General features: G+C 46.1%; 1 protein-coding gene across 3 annotated transcripts in view; it reads left to right on the forward strand.

Annotated features, from left to right (window-relative positions):
- Positions 1–6,063: 6,063 nt before the first annotated feature.
- NTF3 (neurotrophin 3) overlaps positions 6,064–15,390 on the forward strand; it is a 72,855-nt gene continuing 63,528 nt past the window's right edge. For 2 of the 3 annotated variants that reach the window (XM_035137926.2, XM_035137925.2), the window contains exon 1: positions 8,840–9,130. Coding sequence is in view for 1 of the 3 variants with exons in the window: in XM_035137925.2 (XP_034993816.1) it covers positions 9,113–9,130 (18 nt within the window). In the remaining 2 variants the exon portion in view is untranslated. Of the gene's footprint in view, positions 6,582–8,839; positions 9,131–15,390 lie in introns of those variants that run through there. The other variant, XM_060275138.1, reaches the window with a different exon arrangement.

Consider the following 15,390-nt stretch of genomic DNA (forward strand, 5'->3'; position numbering starts at 1 on the left):
AGCTATGTTTGGCATTCAAAACACATGATGGTTGTGTGAAGCAGGAGAGAGGGATTGCATACATTCAAATGTAAGGTTCTACCCTTAGGCAGGAAGAACCTGCTGCAAAAATATAAGATGGGGGACACCTGGCTTTCCAGTAGTACATATGAAAAGGATCTAGGAATCTTAGTGGACCACAAGTTTAAGATGAGTCAATAGTGTGATGCAGCAGCAAAAAAAAGCTAATGCTATTCTAGGCTGCATCAACAGAAGTATAGTGTTTGGATCAAGGGAACTAATAGCACTGCTCTATTCTGCCTTGGTCAGACCCCACCTGGAGTACTGCATCCAGTTCTGGGTACCACAATTTAAGGAAGATGTTGACAAGCTGGAACGTGTACAGAGGAGGCAACCAAAATGATCAAAGGTCTGGAAACAAAGCCTTATGAGGAACTGAGAGGAGATATGATCTCAGTCTTGAAATATCTGAAGGGCTGTCACATGGATGATGGAGCAAGCTTATTTTCTCCTGCTCTGGAGAGTAGGACCTGTACCAATGGCTTCAAGTTACAAGAAAGGAGATTCTGACTAAGAAGAATGAGCGAATCTTTATTTGCATCAAGCCATTGGCCATAGCAATAAGACAACAATACGATATACAAAGAAAAGAAATAAAAAGTCAATTATATAAAATAAATTTTAAGGTTTCAAATCCATAGTCAAATAGTGGATCTTATTCTGATTGCCCCAGCTAAAAACCTTGCAAGATTCTGACTAAACATCAGGAAGAACTTGCTGACAGTAAGAGCTGTTTGACACTGGAACAGACTCCCACAAGAGGTGGTGGACTCTCCTTCCTTGGAGGTTTTTAAGCAGAGGTTGGGTGGCCACCTGTCATGTGTCATCTAGTTGAGATTCCTGCACTGCAGGGGGTTGGACTAGATGACCCTCAGGTTTCCTCCCAACTCCACAATTCTAGGATTCAACCTGCAGCAGCCACTTTCCAAGGCTGCCTACACATCTGGGAGCATGTCAGCAATGGGGCAACCCGCCTGGGTTGTCCCTGTGAGCTAGAGCTCTGAGCACTGAGGGGAAACACAACAGACTTGCTCTGAGCACTGAGGGGAGGGCCAGCCTAGGCCTGTTGGTTGGCTGCCCTGCTGTAGATAGTGGGTAGGCAGGATTGGCGACGGGCTGCCATGAGGTGAGCAAGCATGGCCTGCTCTCCTGCCTAATGTGATAATTCTTGCAATTTTGAATGTCGAATAAAGCTATAATAATAATAATTTATTATTTATACCCCACCCATCTAGCCAGGTCTCCCCAGCCACTCTGGGCGGCTTCCAACAGGAGAATAAAACACAATAATATATTCAACATTTAAAGCCTCCCTGAACAGGGCTGCCTTCAGATGTCTTCTAAAAGTCTGGTAGTTGTTTTCCTTTTTGACATCTGTTGGGAGGGCGTTCCACAGGGTAGGTGCCACCACCAAGAACGCCCTCTGCCTAGTTCCCTGCAACTTGGCTTCTCGCAACGAGGGAACCGCCAGAAGGCCCTTGGTGCTGGACCTCAGTGTCCGGGCAGAATAATGGAGGTGGAGACGCTCCTTCAGGTATACTGGACCGAGGCCATTTAAGGCTTTAAAGGTCAGCACCAACACTTTGAATTGTGCTCGGAAACGTACTGGGAGCCAATGTAGATCTTTCTACATTATGTGGTCTCAGCGGCCGCTCCCAGTCACCAGTCTAGCTGCCGCATTCTGGATTAGTTGTAGTTTCTGAGTCACCTTCAAAGGTACTATCCTGCAATGTTTTTCTATTTAAGCAAAAGGAGGTTTGGACCTTGTGAGTGTGAGTGGAGGAACAGCCAGGGCAGGAGTGAGAGAAAACGAGTCTGGAGCTGTTCTTGCTTGCCGTTTTCCCACACAAAATAGCGTCTGCCCAAAGCTGGCTTTCAGTGAGAAAATGGTCTAAGTGAAAAAGGGAAGCACCCCTTCCCCCACCCTCTCAGTTGTTCTTCCACTCAAACGAGCAACTTTCTAAGGCTACTTTTGGAATCTGTTTGGGTTATTAAAAATAGCAACAAAACTGTGTGTGTGGGGGGGGGGGAATGCATGTAACAGCATGTCATGTCCAGTTTGGTCCTAACTCAAGCTCTTAAAAATCTCAGCATTCCATCCAGGGGTCAGATTCTTTTTTAGATTAAAAATTGGCAACCATAAATACGCATCACCAACAGTGGTGAAACTGTTTTCCATATAATAACTTTAAACGGCTGGAAGAGCAGGTCTTGGGCACGTTCTTGGCACCTGTAGGAATGATGAAAGCTGCCAGGCCATTTATCCACCTAGTTCATGGACAGCTCTGTAGAGCACGAGACTCTTAATCTCAGGGTCGTGGGGTCCGAGCCCCACATTGGGCAAACGATTCCTGCATTGCAGGGGGTTGGACTAGATGACCCTCGTGGTCCCTTCCAACTCTATGATTCTGTCTCTCCACTGATTAGCAATCGCTTTCCAGGGTTTCAGAGAGTGGCCTCTCCAGCCATATCTGCCCCACAGCCCTTCCCCTGCAGCTACAGCTCTTTTTGTTGTCATTCCTCAATAAACTTATTTTTAGCCAGTTACGTGTAAATGATCTTGGAGAATGGCTTACAGTTCATGATTACCTTCCTGGGAAACTCTGTCTGCTGATTACAGGTAGGTAGCCGTGTTGGTCTGGGTCGAAGTAAAATAAAAAAATTCCTTCAGTAGCACCTTAAAGACCAACTAAGTTTTTATTTTGGTATGAGCTTTCGTGTGCATGCACACTTCTTCATTTACTTTGTCTGCTGAGTAAATGAACTTTGTCTAACTAGCTTCCTGATAGGAGATAAATTCATGCATATACCACTTTTTCTAACATGGAGATTAATTGTTGTGCCAGGGAAATAAGTGGCCTAATTTTCTTGCTGCTTGGAATTGGGATCCTCGGCTCTTTGAATCATATGGTATTTTTAGGCCCATTGATAAACTTGCTCTTTCAGCTGCAGGCACTTTTCAAGTCAGGGAAAGCAGCTATCTCTTAACAGGGAGACTGATTGAGCTGGGAGATTTCAGAGTTTTTTACCCATCTTCAGGGGTGCGATTGAACCAGGAGACATCACAACTGAGGATCTCAGATTTGGATTACAGTATTATTGAATGCAAGTGCCAGGCACCTCAAATCTATTTCCTATGCAGCTAATTTTGTAGCTAATTTTGGATTTGAGGGGATGTACAAGGGACCCAGGTGGTGCAAGGGACCCAGGTGGTGCTGTGGTTAAACCACTGAGCCTAGAGCTTGCTGATCAGAAGGTCGGCGGTTCGAATCCCTGTGATGGGGTGAGCTCCCGTTGCTTGGTCCCAGCTCCTGCCAACCTAGCAGTTTGAAAGCACATCAAAATGCAAGTAGATAAATAGGAACCGCTACAGCAGGAAGGTAAACGACGTTTCCATGTGCTGCTCTGGTTTTCCAGAAGCGGCTTTGTCATGCTGGCCACATGACCTGGAAGCTATACGCCGGCTCCCTCGGCCAATAATGCAAGATGAGTGCGCAACCCCAGAGTTGGTCACGACTGGACCTAATGGTCAGGGGTCCCTTTACCTTTACCTTTATCCATCTCTACTGAGTTAAAGTATTGGAAAGTTCAACCCCTGTATTTGTTTTCAGTACTACGATTCCACACTGTAACGTACGTAATAAGAATGTATGAAAACATCCCTGAACAAATGCAGAGTACATTTGCCTCGCCACTAAATAATCACCAAAAAAATCCCACATACAGGATAAGAAAGGTCTCTCAGGTTAAAGGATTAGAGTTCCTAGACAGACTTGACCCAGGTATATCTTCAAATAAAAATTAACCATGAAATGAGGTTAGATACCTTCATGGAGCAATTATCCCTGGTTAATATTCAAAGGTTCATCGTTAACTTGCTATTTTTCATTTTTTTACTTTTAAGCTTCTGCAATGGTTTCTATTTCTTCTGTCAGTGTTTAGAGAGCCATCCTTTAAACTGATTATGATTGAAGAGCCAAAAAAACTGTTCCTGAACTATTCTCTGCTCCTCTCCTTCCCCAATCATTCACAATCATCACACTTTTATTCTGTTTGTTCATCATTCAGCAGCCCCCTTCTCATGAAAGAATTTCCATGGCAGCTGTGTATGTTTTGCCTGCTTGTCTGTATCAGTGCCAACCACCATGGAAACACAACAGACTTGTTGAACTTGTACTCATAACATGCTCACAACACCCAGATCATTCCCCCCTTTTCAGTTTCTATGCAATATTTCAACCACAAAGCGGTGCTATTGTGAAAGCTAACAATTACTAAAAAGAGAATTGGGATTATTCTTGCATCAAGGCTATACATATAAACCCAAATAGTGATTCATTCTAGCCAACCATTCACCATCTCAGCACTTCAGACACCTAGTGCTACATTGCAACATTGCCACATCACATTATTTCAACAACTTTTAATTACCAATTAATTTAAATACTTGGTGGTGTCCATTTTCCTCACCTCAAATTCTCACTATCTGATCCTCTGTCATTTGGAAGTCATGTTGAAATGCTGTTTCCAGTTGGTTCCATATCAGGGAGGAATCTCTGGCAACTGCCCTCAAGATTTATATTTATAAAATTTCTCCTGTATGTCCCCGTCTTAAGTCATATGAATTTTTTTTATATATATAGGATACACAATCACATGACAGTGTATCAAAATCAATAGCTATAACAGAAGATGTGGCAGATATTTCTTACAATTCACTATCCAGGAAAAAATTGAAATGTAGACAAAAGCCCACTAAATTTCAGGGCAAGAGGAATGAATGGAGGGATGGCGAGTTTTAATCGTTTTCCTAAAGCAACTCCCCACCTGCACTGACTACCCCAAATCCCCCAACTCTTATCTGCCTCCAGAAGGGGAAAGATGAGCATTGCTTTGTACATCAGTTTCATAGTCATGGGAGGCTAGGTCACCTATTATGAGGAGTTGTGGGCAAGTCTTGTCCTCACTGCAGCAGCGCCAAAAGCAGCACTTTACTCCCCCCCCCACAGAAGTCAACAGCAACTATTCAATTTTATGGGTGAATTTGAAACAGGTGCATGTAGGGACTCCATGTGTGGAAGCAATGATTCTTCGACATCAACTTCGTTGGACTGGTCATGTTGTGCGGATGCCTGATGATCGTCTTCCAAAGCAACTACTCTATTCTGAACTTGAAAATGGAAAGCGTAATGCTGGTGGTCAACAAAAGAGGTTTAAAGACTGTCTTAAAGCAAATGTAGTATACACACCGACAACTGGGAAACACTGGCCTGTGAGCGGTCCTGTTGGAGAACAGCCTTTACCAAAGGTGTCATGGACTTTGAAGACACTCGAACTCAGAACGCAAAGGAGAAACGTGCTAAGAGGAAGGGACGCTTGGCAAATCCACACCGTGATCAACTCCCTTGCCCGGGAACCAATGGTCCCCACTGTGGAAGGACGTGTGGATCCAGAATTGGCCTCCACAGTCACTTACAGACTCATTGTTAAAACTGTGTTTATGGAAGACAATCTTATTCGGCTACAAGTGATCGCCAAAGAAGCAGCAGCAGCATGCTAAACAAGCAGTCTGCCCCTGAGTACCCAAACAGCGGAGTCTGCTCCTATCTGTACATCCCTGTCTTGGCTTCTGCACGGCAGAATTTTGCAAAATGAGATATGTAACCCCCCAAAAAAACTATTTTTGCAATTGGTTTTTTACCATCTTATTAAAATGTTGGTCTTGCTTCAAGTATTTCTGCAGCGTGAAGGTAAATCTTTCAAAATGTTGTAGACCCACACCTTTCAAAACTGTTTAAAAAAAGATTCTCAGTGAGAGAAACTTTTTGGGAGGAACCCAAGCAGTAAGCCGTTTCTTTTCATTTATAGCTGAGGAAACAGGAAACATGGGTCTGTCTCCCTTTTGCAGAGTTGTGAAGAGAGACCCTGCCTCCCCCACCCCCAACTCAGGGATGCATATTTGGCAAGATTAGGTGTTGCGTCTCAGATTACAAGGCGTTGATCTCAGGAGGCCACAGGCACCAGTGGAGAATGGCAGGAACCTTTCCAGTTGCGAACAATGCAAGTTGCTGGTAACCAGCCTCTCTGCAGGCTCCTTGATTTAGAGGGTTTTCCTTTCTGCCTTTCCTTATGCTTGGACTGAGAGTGCGCTGGCACCCCGAGTTTCCCAGGCTGTGAGCACGTGTCAAATGGCTAACCCTTTGGCTGTCCATATTTCTCAGGACAGTGCCTGCTTTTAATTCTAGCATTTTCTGCAGGAGATTAAATGTAGGATTGAGCTGTTGCGAGCATTACATTCTTGCTCCAAGCGAACCATTTTTTTAAATAAAAAAGTTGTTCTTAATATTATTATTACTACATTCTGGATGGAAGATGCAAAGTGTTGAGTGGATAAATTTCCGTACAGACTGGAGGCTAAGCAGCGAACGACAGAAGAATAATTTTACTTGAGAAGCATCAGCGAAGGAAGATTTCCTCGGTGAAAGTCAGCCCAAGCAGTGAAAATGATGATGATGAGGCAGGTACAATGTGTAAAAATATGGAGCGTAAACATTAATTCATTAATAGGGGGAAATATATATATACTAGATACATGCATGATTACATTTATTATATGTGTGTGCAATTTCTGATTGATTTATGAATTATATTCAGAGTGTGTTTTACAAAGTCTCAAAGATGGCGATTGTCAGAGTGTGATCTCCATTTTCAAAGGACATTTGTCAAACTTTGGGCTATAGGAATGAGAAATAACTCTTGTGACAGAGTCATTTCTGACACTGGGCATCCTAAAACCTTAAGAATGAACCAACCTCCACCTGTTTGATATCCATATGAGGGGGGTGCTGAGAAGCTGGGGGTGCTGAGAAGCTGGGGGGTGCAGATGAAACAGACTGGACTGGTATAATGCTCGGCAATAAAATGAGCTATGGTGTCATACTATAGGTTTGGGGTGGCATTTTCAAATGTTATATAAATGTATATAAAATTTTTTCCCTGACAATAGAAAACTGGCATAAAGGTTTTAGCCCAGATGTTTGCCTGCTGTGCTGGTGTTTGTTTCCATGGTGTTTGTAGCATAGGGAAACAACAACAATAATAATAATTCTCCTTCATCTGAACTGGTGGAGTCCTTTTTACCATCTCATTCGCCTGCATGTGCAGATGTGAGCAACCACCTAAGCGAAACTATTTTAAGCCTGTTGCTTATGAAAAGTGCAAAAGTATAGACAAGGAAATAAAACGGAAGGGTAGACAGAAAAGATGTACCGACCATTTGCTTAGACAATATATTATTGCAATAACCATAGCACTCACCGTGTACAGTACTTGAAAGGATAGAGATAAGCCAAAAAGACTGATCTCTATCCTAAGGAGTCTACAATCTAAATGGTAAAGAAATGGATAAGACTTATTCATGGAAGAAGGAAGGAAAGTATGCTGATCCACATTATTCTGTAGAGATACAAACTTTCTGTAGCATCAACATTTGGGTGGGAAAGTTTGCTCGGAACAAATCGTCCTCTGTGACCTCAAAGATATTGGTTGTAACTTGCTCTTCATGTTCTATTTTAATCTGGCTGAGGAAAGAGCATGCATGCACACACACACACACACACACACTCATACCCGATGATTTAAGCATGTAAATTTAGAGGGAGAATTAAAGAGGCATGCAAGCTAAAATTATCATCTCCATTCTTAGTGAGCTAGTGATATAAATTCAAGGAAAAATGAGGAGGCAAGTGGCCTTTGCTACTGATGCTGAGGAATTCACTAGTTTTGCACACACACCATTTTCATAATGGGTTCACCTATATATAAAACCTTGAACCAGTTTTGGTTATATAAAACCTTGCCCAGTTTTGCAAATGTTATTGGTGAAATATGTATCTGTAGAATTCATTTGACTTATAGGCATTAGCAAAAGAGGAGAAAAAAACAAGCCACCAGAAGCTGAAATCTGATTTGTAAAAGAAAGTGAGAAAGTTTCCAGTATTCCCCTCACCTCCACTCATAGCTGCCAAGTTATCCCTTTTTTAAAGGGATTTTCCCTTATGCTGAATAGGTTTCCTCGCGAGAAAAGGGAAAACTTGGCAGCTATGCCTCCACTATTTTGAATGCCTTTATATGATATGTACGGAATCTACCAATTTGCAGCCTCCGTGTGCGTTTTTGTAGATGCGGGTAGATCACTGCCAATATAGAGATGTTATGGCTGCAATCCTATACCCACTAAAATGGACGTAAACTCCATTTAATCTGATGGGGCCGTTTCGAGTAGACGACGTGGTACAGGACTGTCAGCGGCATCTCTTCTGAGAATTAACAGTGCAAATCTAAGCATGTCTACTGAGAATTCGGTAGGGCTTGCTGCCAGGTAAATGGGCTCAGGATTGCAGCCTCGACGTTTGCAAGCCATGCTAATAATTCCAGGCTGCAGTGCAAGTCAGTTCCGGGTAGCCGCGCGGGAGATGGGCCTCCAGGCTGCCACCCTGCACGCACTTACCTAGGTGCAAGTGTCTCCTGCAATACAGTGGGGATTGCTTCCGAGGAAACCACGCACCGCACGTTTTTTCCCGGCCAAGCTTTGCTCATGGCAACTCCACTTCCCATCCTTCCAAAACATGCCAGTCGAGCGCTTGAAATTGCTTTTAATGCCCGGGAGCGCAAGAGGAGCACCCAAACGCTGCCCCTCCCTCCCTCTCTCCCCCCCCCAAGCCGCCTGAGAAAGAAAACTTCGCCTCCCGAGAGTTTCTTGCTGGTGTTTCCCGGCCAGGATTTGCAAGGGGCCGGCGCCGGAGGAGTGCGCGGCAGCCAAGGGGTTAAGGCGGCGAGCCATCTGGCGGAGCGGGTTTCTTATAGCCGCGCAGATTCAGGTTCGCGGGCGCAGAGTTTGCAGCTCGTCTCGCGGCGCGGAGCCGAGCAAGTGGGGGGCCTGGTGCTGCTGCCGTCGGGCGAGCGAGCGAGCGCGCCTCTCCAAGGGCCGGATCCTGCGCAGCCAGTTCGTTCTCTTCATGTCGGCTTCCCTGCAAACGGCCCCGCGGATGCCATGGTCACTTCTGCCACGGTAAGGGGACGGGGGTCGCGGGAGGGAGGCGAGGAGGGCGCCGGAACACCTCCACACCCCACCGGCGCCCCATTTCCTCGGTCCGATGAGGTTGGGCCTCACTCGGGCACCGGGCTTGCTTACTCGCGAGTAAAAGCCACGCCGGACTCGTAGCTGCCCAGGTTGGGGAGCTCGGTCCTCTTCCGAGGGAAAGCGGGATGTGTGCGAGGAAGTCGGGGGGGGGAGTCCCCTGGTTCCCCCCCCCTCCCCAGCTTGGGAGGAGACATCGAGCAAACTGGGTTCCTAACAAAAGCAGGCGGGGAAGACGCGCGCGGGGGATTCCCCCCAGACCACCCCCACCACGTCTCTGTTACTCCAGGTAACTCCGATTCCCGCAGCCCGTTCAAGGTGTGGGGTCGTCTCCTCCCTCCCCTTTCTCCAAGGCTGGGACATCCCCCCCCCCAAAAAAAAGGTCCCGCATGGCGCAAATAATTCTCCTCCGGGCCGGAAGATCAAAGGCGGAGAGCGCCCCGTCCTCTGCGCGGGTGCGGAGGGGGAAGAAGAGTCCCCCCCCCTCGGGGCGCCCGAGGGAAAGCGCGCGAGAGGAGCCTCCTCCGCCTTCCTCCTCCTCCTGCAAGTCGCTGAGTTTCTCGGGAGCTTCTTCGGGAGACACGCTCAGCCCGATGGCTTGCGGGCAGGGAGAGGCGGCGAGAGGCGAGCGGAATCCTGACATGGTTTGGATACTTTTCAGAGCCAGCCCTTAATCCTCCCGTTAAAATAAAACTAGGAAAGGGCGAAAGTTGGTCTTGATCTCGAAATAGCCGGTAGATGGAGAGAAGAGTGGGGGGACGGGACGGGGGACCGGGACGGACAGACGGCAGGGAGAGAGAGGCAGGTTTTGGGTTTGAATGAAGTTTGCTGCAGGGTGGCTTCCTCGGTCACTTTGCGGCGCAGCTGTTTCGAGAGGCGAGCAGGATCCCGAGCGCCTGTGAAGCGGAGCCTGCGCGCTGCGCACGCCAGCTCCCTCGCGGTATAGCAGGGGCGAGGCGCGTGCGGGAGAGTCGGACTCGATGGGTGATTTTAGGTAGGCTGCATCTCCAGAGAAGTATCCCCCCCCCACTGCCCCTAGCATCCAGGCAGTTGGGAAACCACGTGCGTGCAAGAAAATGCAAGCTTTGCAAAAACAAATTTATTATTATTATTATTATAAAAAAACAACATTCCAGGGATCCAGCTGCATTGTTGCAAAACCACAATAATGCAACCGTAATCTGTAATCTCCAAACACGCCTCTTAGGGAAGAAGCGGCAATTTAGAAAAGCGGTATAAACCCTTTTATAGCCTGAAGTATTTCAGGGTATATGTGTATGTGTGTGTCTGTTTGTTGAATGTCTCTCCCCTCCCCACCCCGGGAATTAAAATAAAACAAATCAAAATTCTCTGCACATAAATAAATGGCACACCTGGGAAAAGATTAGGCTGAATCTCTCTCCCCCCCACCTGCTCATTTTCTTTCTCTCCCACACACTTTTTTTGTGTGTGTACAGGTCTGGTTTTTTTGATTCTGGCAACCTTTTGCTTCCTGTCTGGTGCGGTGTTGTCCCGGGGATGCTATGCCACTGGAGTCTTGTTGTTGTTTAGTCGTTTAGTCGTGTCCAACTCTTTGTGACCTCCATGGACCATAGCACACCAGGCACTCCTGTCTTCCACTGCCTCCCGCAGTTTGGTCAAACTCATGTTCGTAGCTTCGAGAACACTGTCCAACCATCTCGTCCCCTGTCGTCCCCTTCTCCTAGTACCCTCCATCTTTCTTCTCTTCTCATGAGGTGGCCAAAGTATTGGAGCCTCAGCTTCACGATCTGTCCTTCCAGTGAGCACTCAGGGCTGATTTCCTTAAGAATGGATAGGTTTGATCTTCTTGCAGTCCATGGGACTCTCAAAAGTCTCCTCCTGACCTCATTATCATTCTACTACCTGCAGAAAGTAAATAAGGTTGGGTTGAAAACACGAGGTAAACTGGCTATGATGTCAGAATATTTTCCAGTCAAAATGTGAAGGTATAGAAAACTGTGATGTTTAAGTGCAGAGAACTTCCTTGATGGAACAGACTGTCCATTTAGTTCAGCATTCTGTTTCTAACACTGACCAGCCAGATGCTTCAGGAAGATGACCGCCATTTTACCCCCTGCATCTGGTACTCAAAAGAAGGCCACTGCTTCTGAACGTGGAGGTTCTATTTAGGTATCGGCTTTATCAATGAAAATTGCATCTTCCGTGAATTTTGTCCAGTTCTTTTTTGTAAAGCCATTCAAAGGAGAAATCACCTGTCTGACAGTTAAGATGGTAAGGAACCATGTTCCCAACAGGATCACTAGTGTGGGAAGAAGCCATCATCGTAGATCATCATAGAATTGTAGACTTTGGAGGGACCCCAGGGGGTCATCTAGTCCAACCTCCTGCAATGCAGGAATCTGGTCCACAGCTGTCCCTGGGTGGGCTCAAACCACCAACTTTCTGGTTAACAGCCAGACCCACTGACCCATTGCACCACAAAGGTCTGAATGGAAGCAGCTTGTACTGTACACTGTTGTTGGCAACATATGAATTGCCCCAAATATGGTCTTCCTCATGAAAGATTTGTGTGAGTGATAAAGTATAATATTAAAATTTCACTGCAGTGCACTTCATCGAGCATTTATCACAGGCACCCCCAAACTTTGGCCCTCCAGATGTTTTGGACTACAATTCCCATCTTCCCCGACCACTGGTCCTGTTAGCTAAGGATCATGGGAGTTGTAGGCCAAAACATCTGGAGGGCCGCAGTTTGGGGATGCCTGATTTAGCACATCTATCACCTGCATACAAAATAGCTCAAAGTAGTGATTTGTGTGTTGGACTAGGACTGGAGAGACACAGTTCAAATTTCCACTGGCCAGTGATGCTCACAGGATGTGAGTATGAGTCTGTTACTCTCTCTGTCAGCTTCATCTACCTCACAGGGTTGTTGTGAAGATAAACTATGGAGGTAGGGACAACCATGTATGCTGCATACAGATGTAATAAAACAAACCTGGCATTTGGTAGCCTGGATAGTAGATGGTGAACCAGAAGCTAATAGCTAGACGATATATTTACCATCTCAGCCAGCTGAAATGGGAAAGACAGGAATGTTTTGTAGGCAAAAGGAGTCAAATTTCATGGAAAGATGTTCAAAGCCCACTTGGAAAGTCTTGCTCATCCTGTTGAAATGCTCCAGGCTCCCCTCAAAATCCCTTTTATTGCTTTGCTTGAATCCACCCCCTGCATAGCTGCCAAGTACGCCGTTTTCTCCAGGAAAACCCCGTTTTTACTTACCTTTTCCCGGTGGTCCCCCGTATCACTTCGTCTCCTGTTTTTCTCCGTTATTTTCTCCTGCCGGTGTCCATTTTTTTCTTTCTGATTTGCCCTTCTATGGGCACAAAAATGGCCATCGCCGGCTTCAAAAGTCGCATCTACGCATGTCTGGAAGTGCATAGACACGACTTCCGGTGTCGTCGTCGGCAATTTCTGGTGCCCATAGATGGGCGGAGCGACACCGGAAGTTGCGTTGACGCACTTCTTGACATGCATACAAGCGACGTTCGAAGCCAGCGGCGGCCATTTTGGGTGCCCATAGAAGGGCAAAGCGACACCGGAAGTTACGTCGACACAACTTCCGGTGTCACATGGCTGCCGGTCCCGGATTCTGCAGTCCGGGACTTGGAAGGTAAGACCCCCTGCAGTTCATATCAGAACTTGCTTCTTTGGCAGCCATAGTTCTGTTCAGGAGGAGCAGGTACTGGGGCCTGAGGCACGAAGCTACGGCAGTAATTTCCAAACAGTGTGATAGGGCACACAGCAATAACTGGAGGGTCTGGCCTAAAGGTCTGCCGGCATCTTGCACATTTCCACTGTGTTGCTGGTTGGAATGGGGAACCCCAGAGCAGCATTGATCCTCGCTCTCCTTGCAGTGATGTTGTCCCAAGGGAGCCATGGGATTCTGTGAGGCAGCTTGCATTGCAGCTGACCAGTGCAGCGGAGGCCCAGAAGCAACATCACTTCCCCCAAAGCACTTGAGCTTGGATTGAATGGAAGGGAGAGCAGGACATTAAGAGTATTAAGAGTACTGTGTCCTGTTCTGGGCACCACAGTTCAAGAAGGATACTGACAAGGTGGAACGTGTCCAGAGGAGGGCAACCAAAATGGTCAAAGGCCTGGAAACGATGCCTTATGAGGAACGGCTTAGGGAGCTGGGTATGTTTAGCCTGGAGAAGAGAAGGTTAAGGGGTGATATGATAACCATGTTCAAATATATAAAAGGATGTCATATAGAGGAGGGAGAAAGGTTGTTTTCTGCTGCTCCAGAGAAGCGGACATGGAGCAATGGATTCAAACTACAAGAAAGAAGATTCCACCTAAACATTAGGAACAACTTCCTGACAGTAAGAGCTGTTCGGCAGTGGAATTTGCTACCAAGGAGTGTGGTGGAGTCTCCTTCTTTGGAGGTCTTTAAGCAGAGGCTTGACAGGCATATGTCAAGAATGCTTTGATGGTGTTTCCTGCTTGGCAGGGGGTTGGACTGGATTGCCCTTGTGGTCTCTTCCAACTCTATGATTCTATGATTCTATTAGGTGGTCTGTCTTGAAGATGCAAGGAGAATGCCTGCCTATTTCCAGGGTGGGGTGAGGTTGGGGAAGAGCATAATACTGTAAGAGTTCACCATCTGTTATCAGGAACAAGAACCCAAACCACCCAAGTGAAAAAGTGCAACTCCATTTTCTTGATAAACCTGCAGATTTATGCTTGGAACCTGCTAGTTCAGTCCAGCGTGGCATTATTAACAACGGACCACTCAATAGGCTGCTGGGAGAGATTTGCAATGTATTTTGAGAGCAAAATCCCCCAGATCTGTCCCAGACTGGTAGCCACAGCTAATACACATCCTTGGAGCACTGACTAGTTACAACCTCCTGCAATGCAGGTTGGGTTGTTGTGGATGCTTGCAGAGAAGTCAGGTCAGATAGAAGCCCTCTTGATCCCCTCCCATAATGGTAGATGAAATCTAGTAGGAGTTGATTGATTGATTGGATGGGTCTGTGGTTTAGTTCAGGCATAGGCAAACGTGGCCCTCCAGATGTTTTGGGACTACAATTCCCATCATCCCTGACCGCTGGTCCTGTTAGCTAGGGATGATGGGAGTTGTAATCCCAAAACATCTGGAGGGCCGCAGTTTGCCTATGCCTGGTTTAGTTAATGCCTGGGCCCATAAACATGTCCACTTGCTGCCATGGCTAGTAATGTCATCTTCTCCTATAAGCAGGCAGGTGAGAGGGCAAAGTAGTCTGTATAATGCAAGCTTCTTACTCCTTCCTTCCCTCCCCCCCCACCCGCTTAACGCAGAAACCTGGAGCTGCTTCAGATAGCACATTTGCCAAGTGCTTTAAGATATTCCCATTGCTCATGGAACGGTGGCGGGAATAATTATAATTGCAAGGGATTGGAAAAACAAAAGTGTACCCACAATAACAGAATACTAATGGTAGAATACATGCAGCTAGCAAAAATGACAGGCAAAATGAGAGGGCAGACGAAACAAAATGTCTACAGGGATTGGGAAGTATTTGAAGAATATCTAAAAAATAATAATAAGAACTCCACTGGCAAAACTAGACTGAGCTTGGTAAATTATTAACTGATACTACAAATATGACGGAGAATATGAATAGAATAAGGAAAAAGGTAACTTAGATAAAAAACTGTGCGGAATTACTCATTTAACTGAAAACGATGAAGCAAGTATAATTGGAGGTCGACGGAAAGTGAAAATAGTGTAAATAGTAGAAACTGAAATGAATTGTATGTGTTTGTATTTGTATTAGTGTTTGTGTTTGTGTGCTTTGTGTTTGTATTTGTGTATTTATGTTTGTTCTTTTTTTTGTAAATTTTCATTTTAATCAATAAAAAATAGATTAAAAAAAAGATATTCCCATTGCTCAGATGAGAGTGAGGAGATTGTCTTAAAGTGCTTTGCAGAAGCACTCTTTGAAGCAGCCCCCCCCTTCTTTAAACATCACGTTTACAGGAGGGACGGGGAGGTTGGTTCAACAGAGATTTTGCAAATGGCTTTCAGACAGCCCCCCCCCCCGCACTCCCCCTCCTGTTTGAAGCTCCAGAGGCTCAAACAGGAGGGCGAGCGCTGTCTTAACTTTGAAGGAACTGCAGGTTCCCAAGCGCCTGAAAGCCAGCTGGAAAACCTGCACAAG

Source organism: Zootoca vivipara, chromosome 5 (genome assembly GCF_963506605.1).
Source record: "Zootoca vivipara chromosome 5, rZooViv1.1, whole genome shotgun sequence".
Taxonomy (NCBI): Eukaryota; Metazoa; Chordata; class Lepidosauria; order Squamata; family Lacertidae; genus Zootoca; species Zootoca vivipara.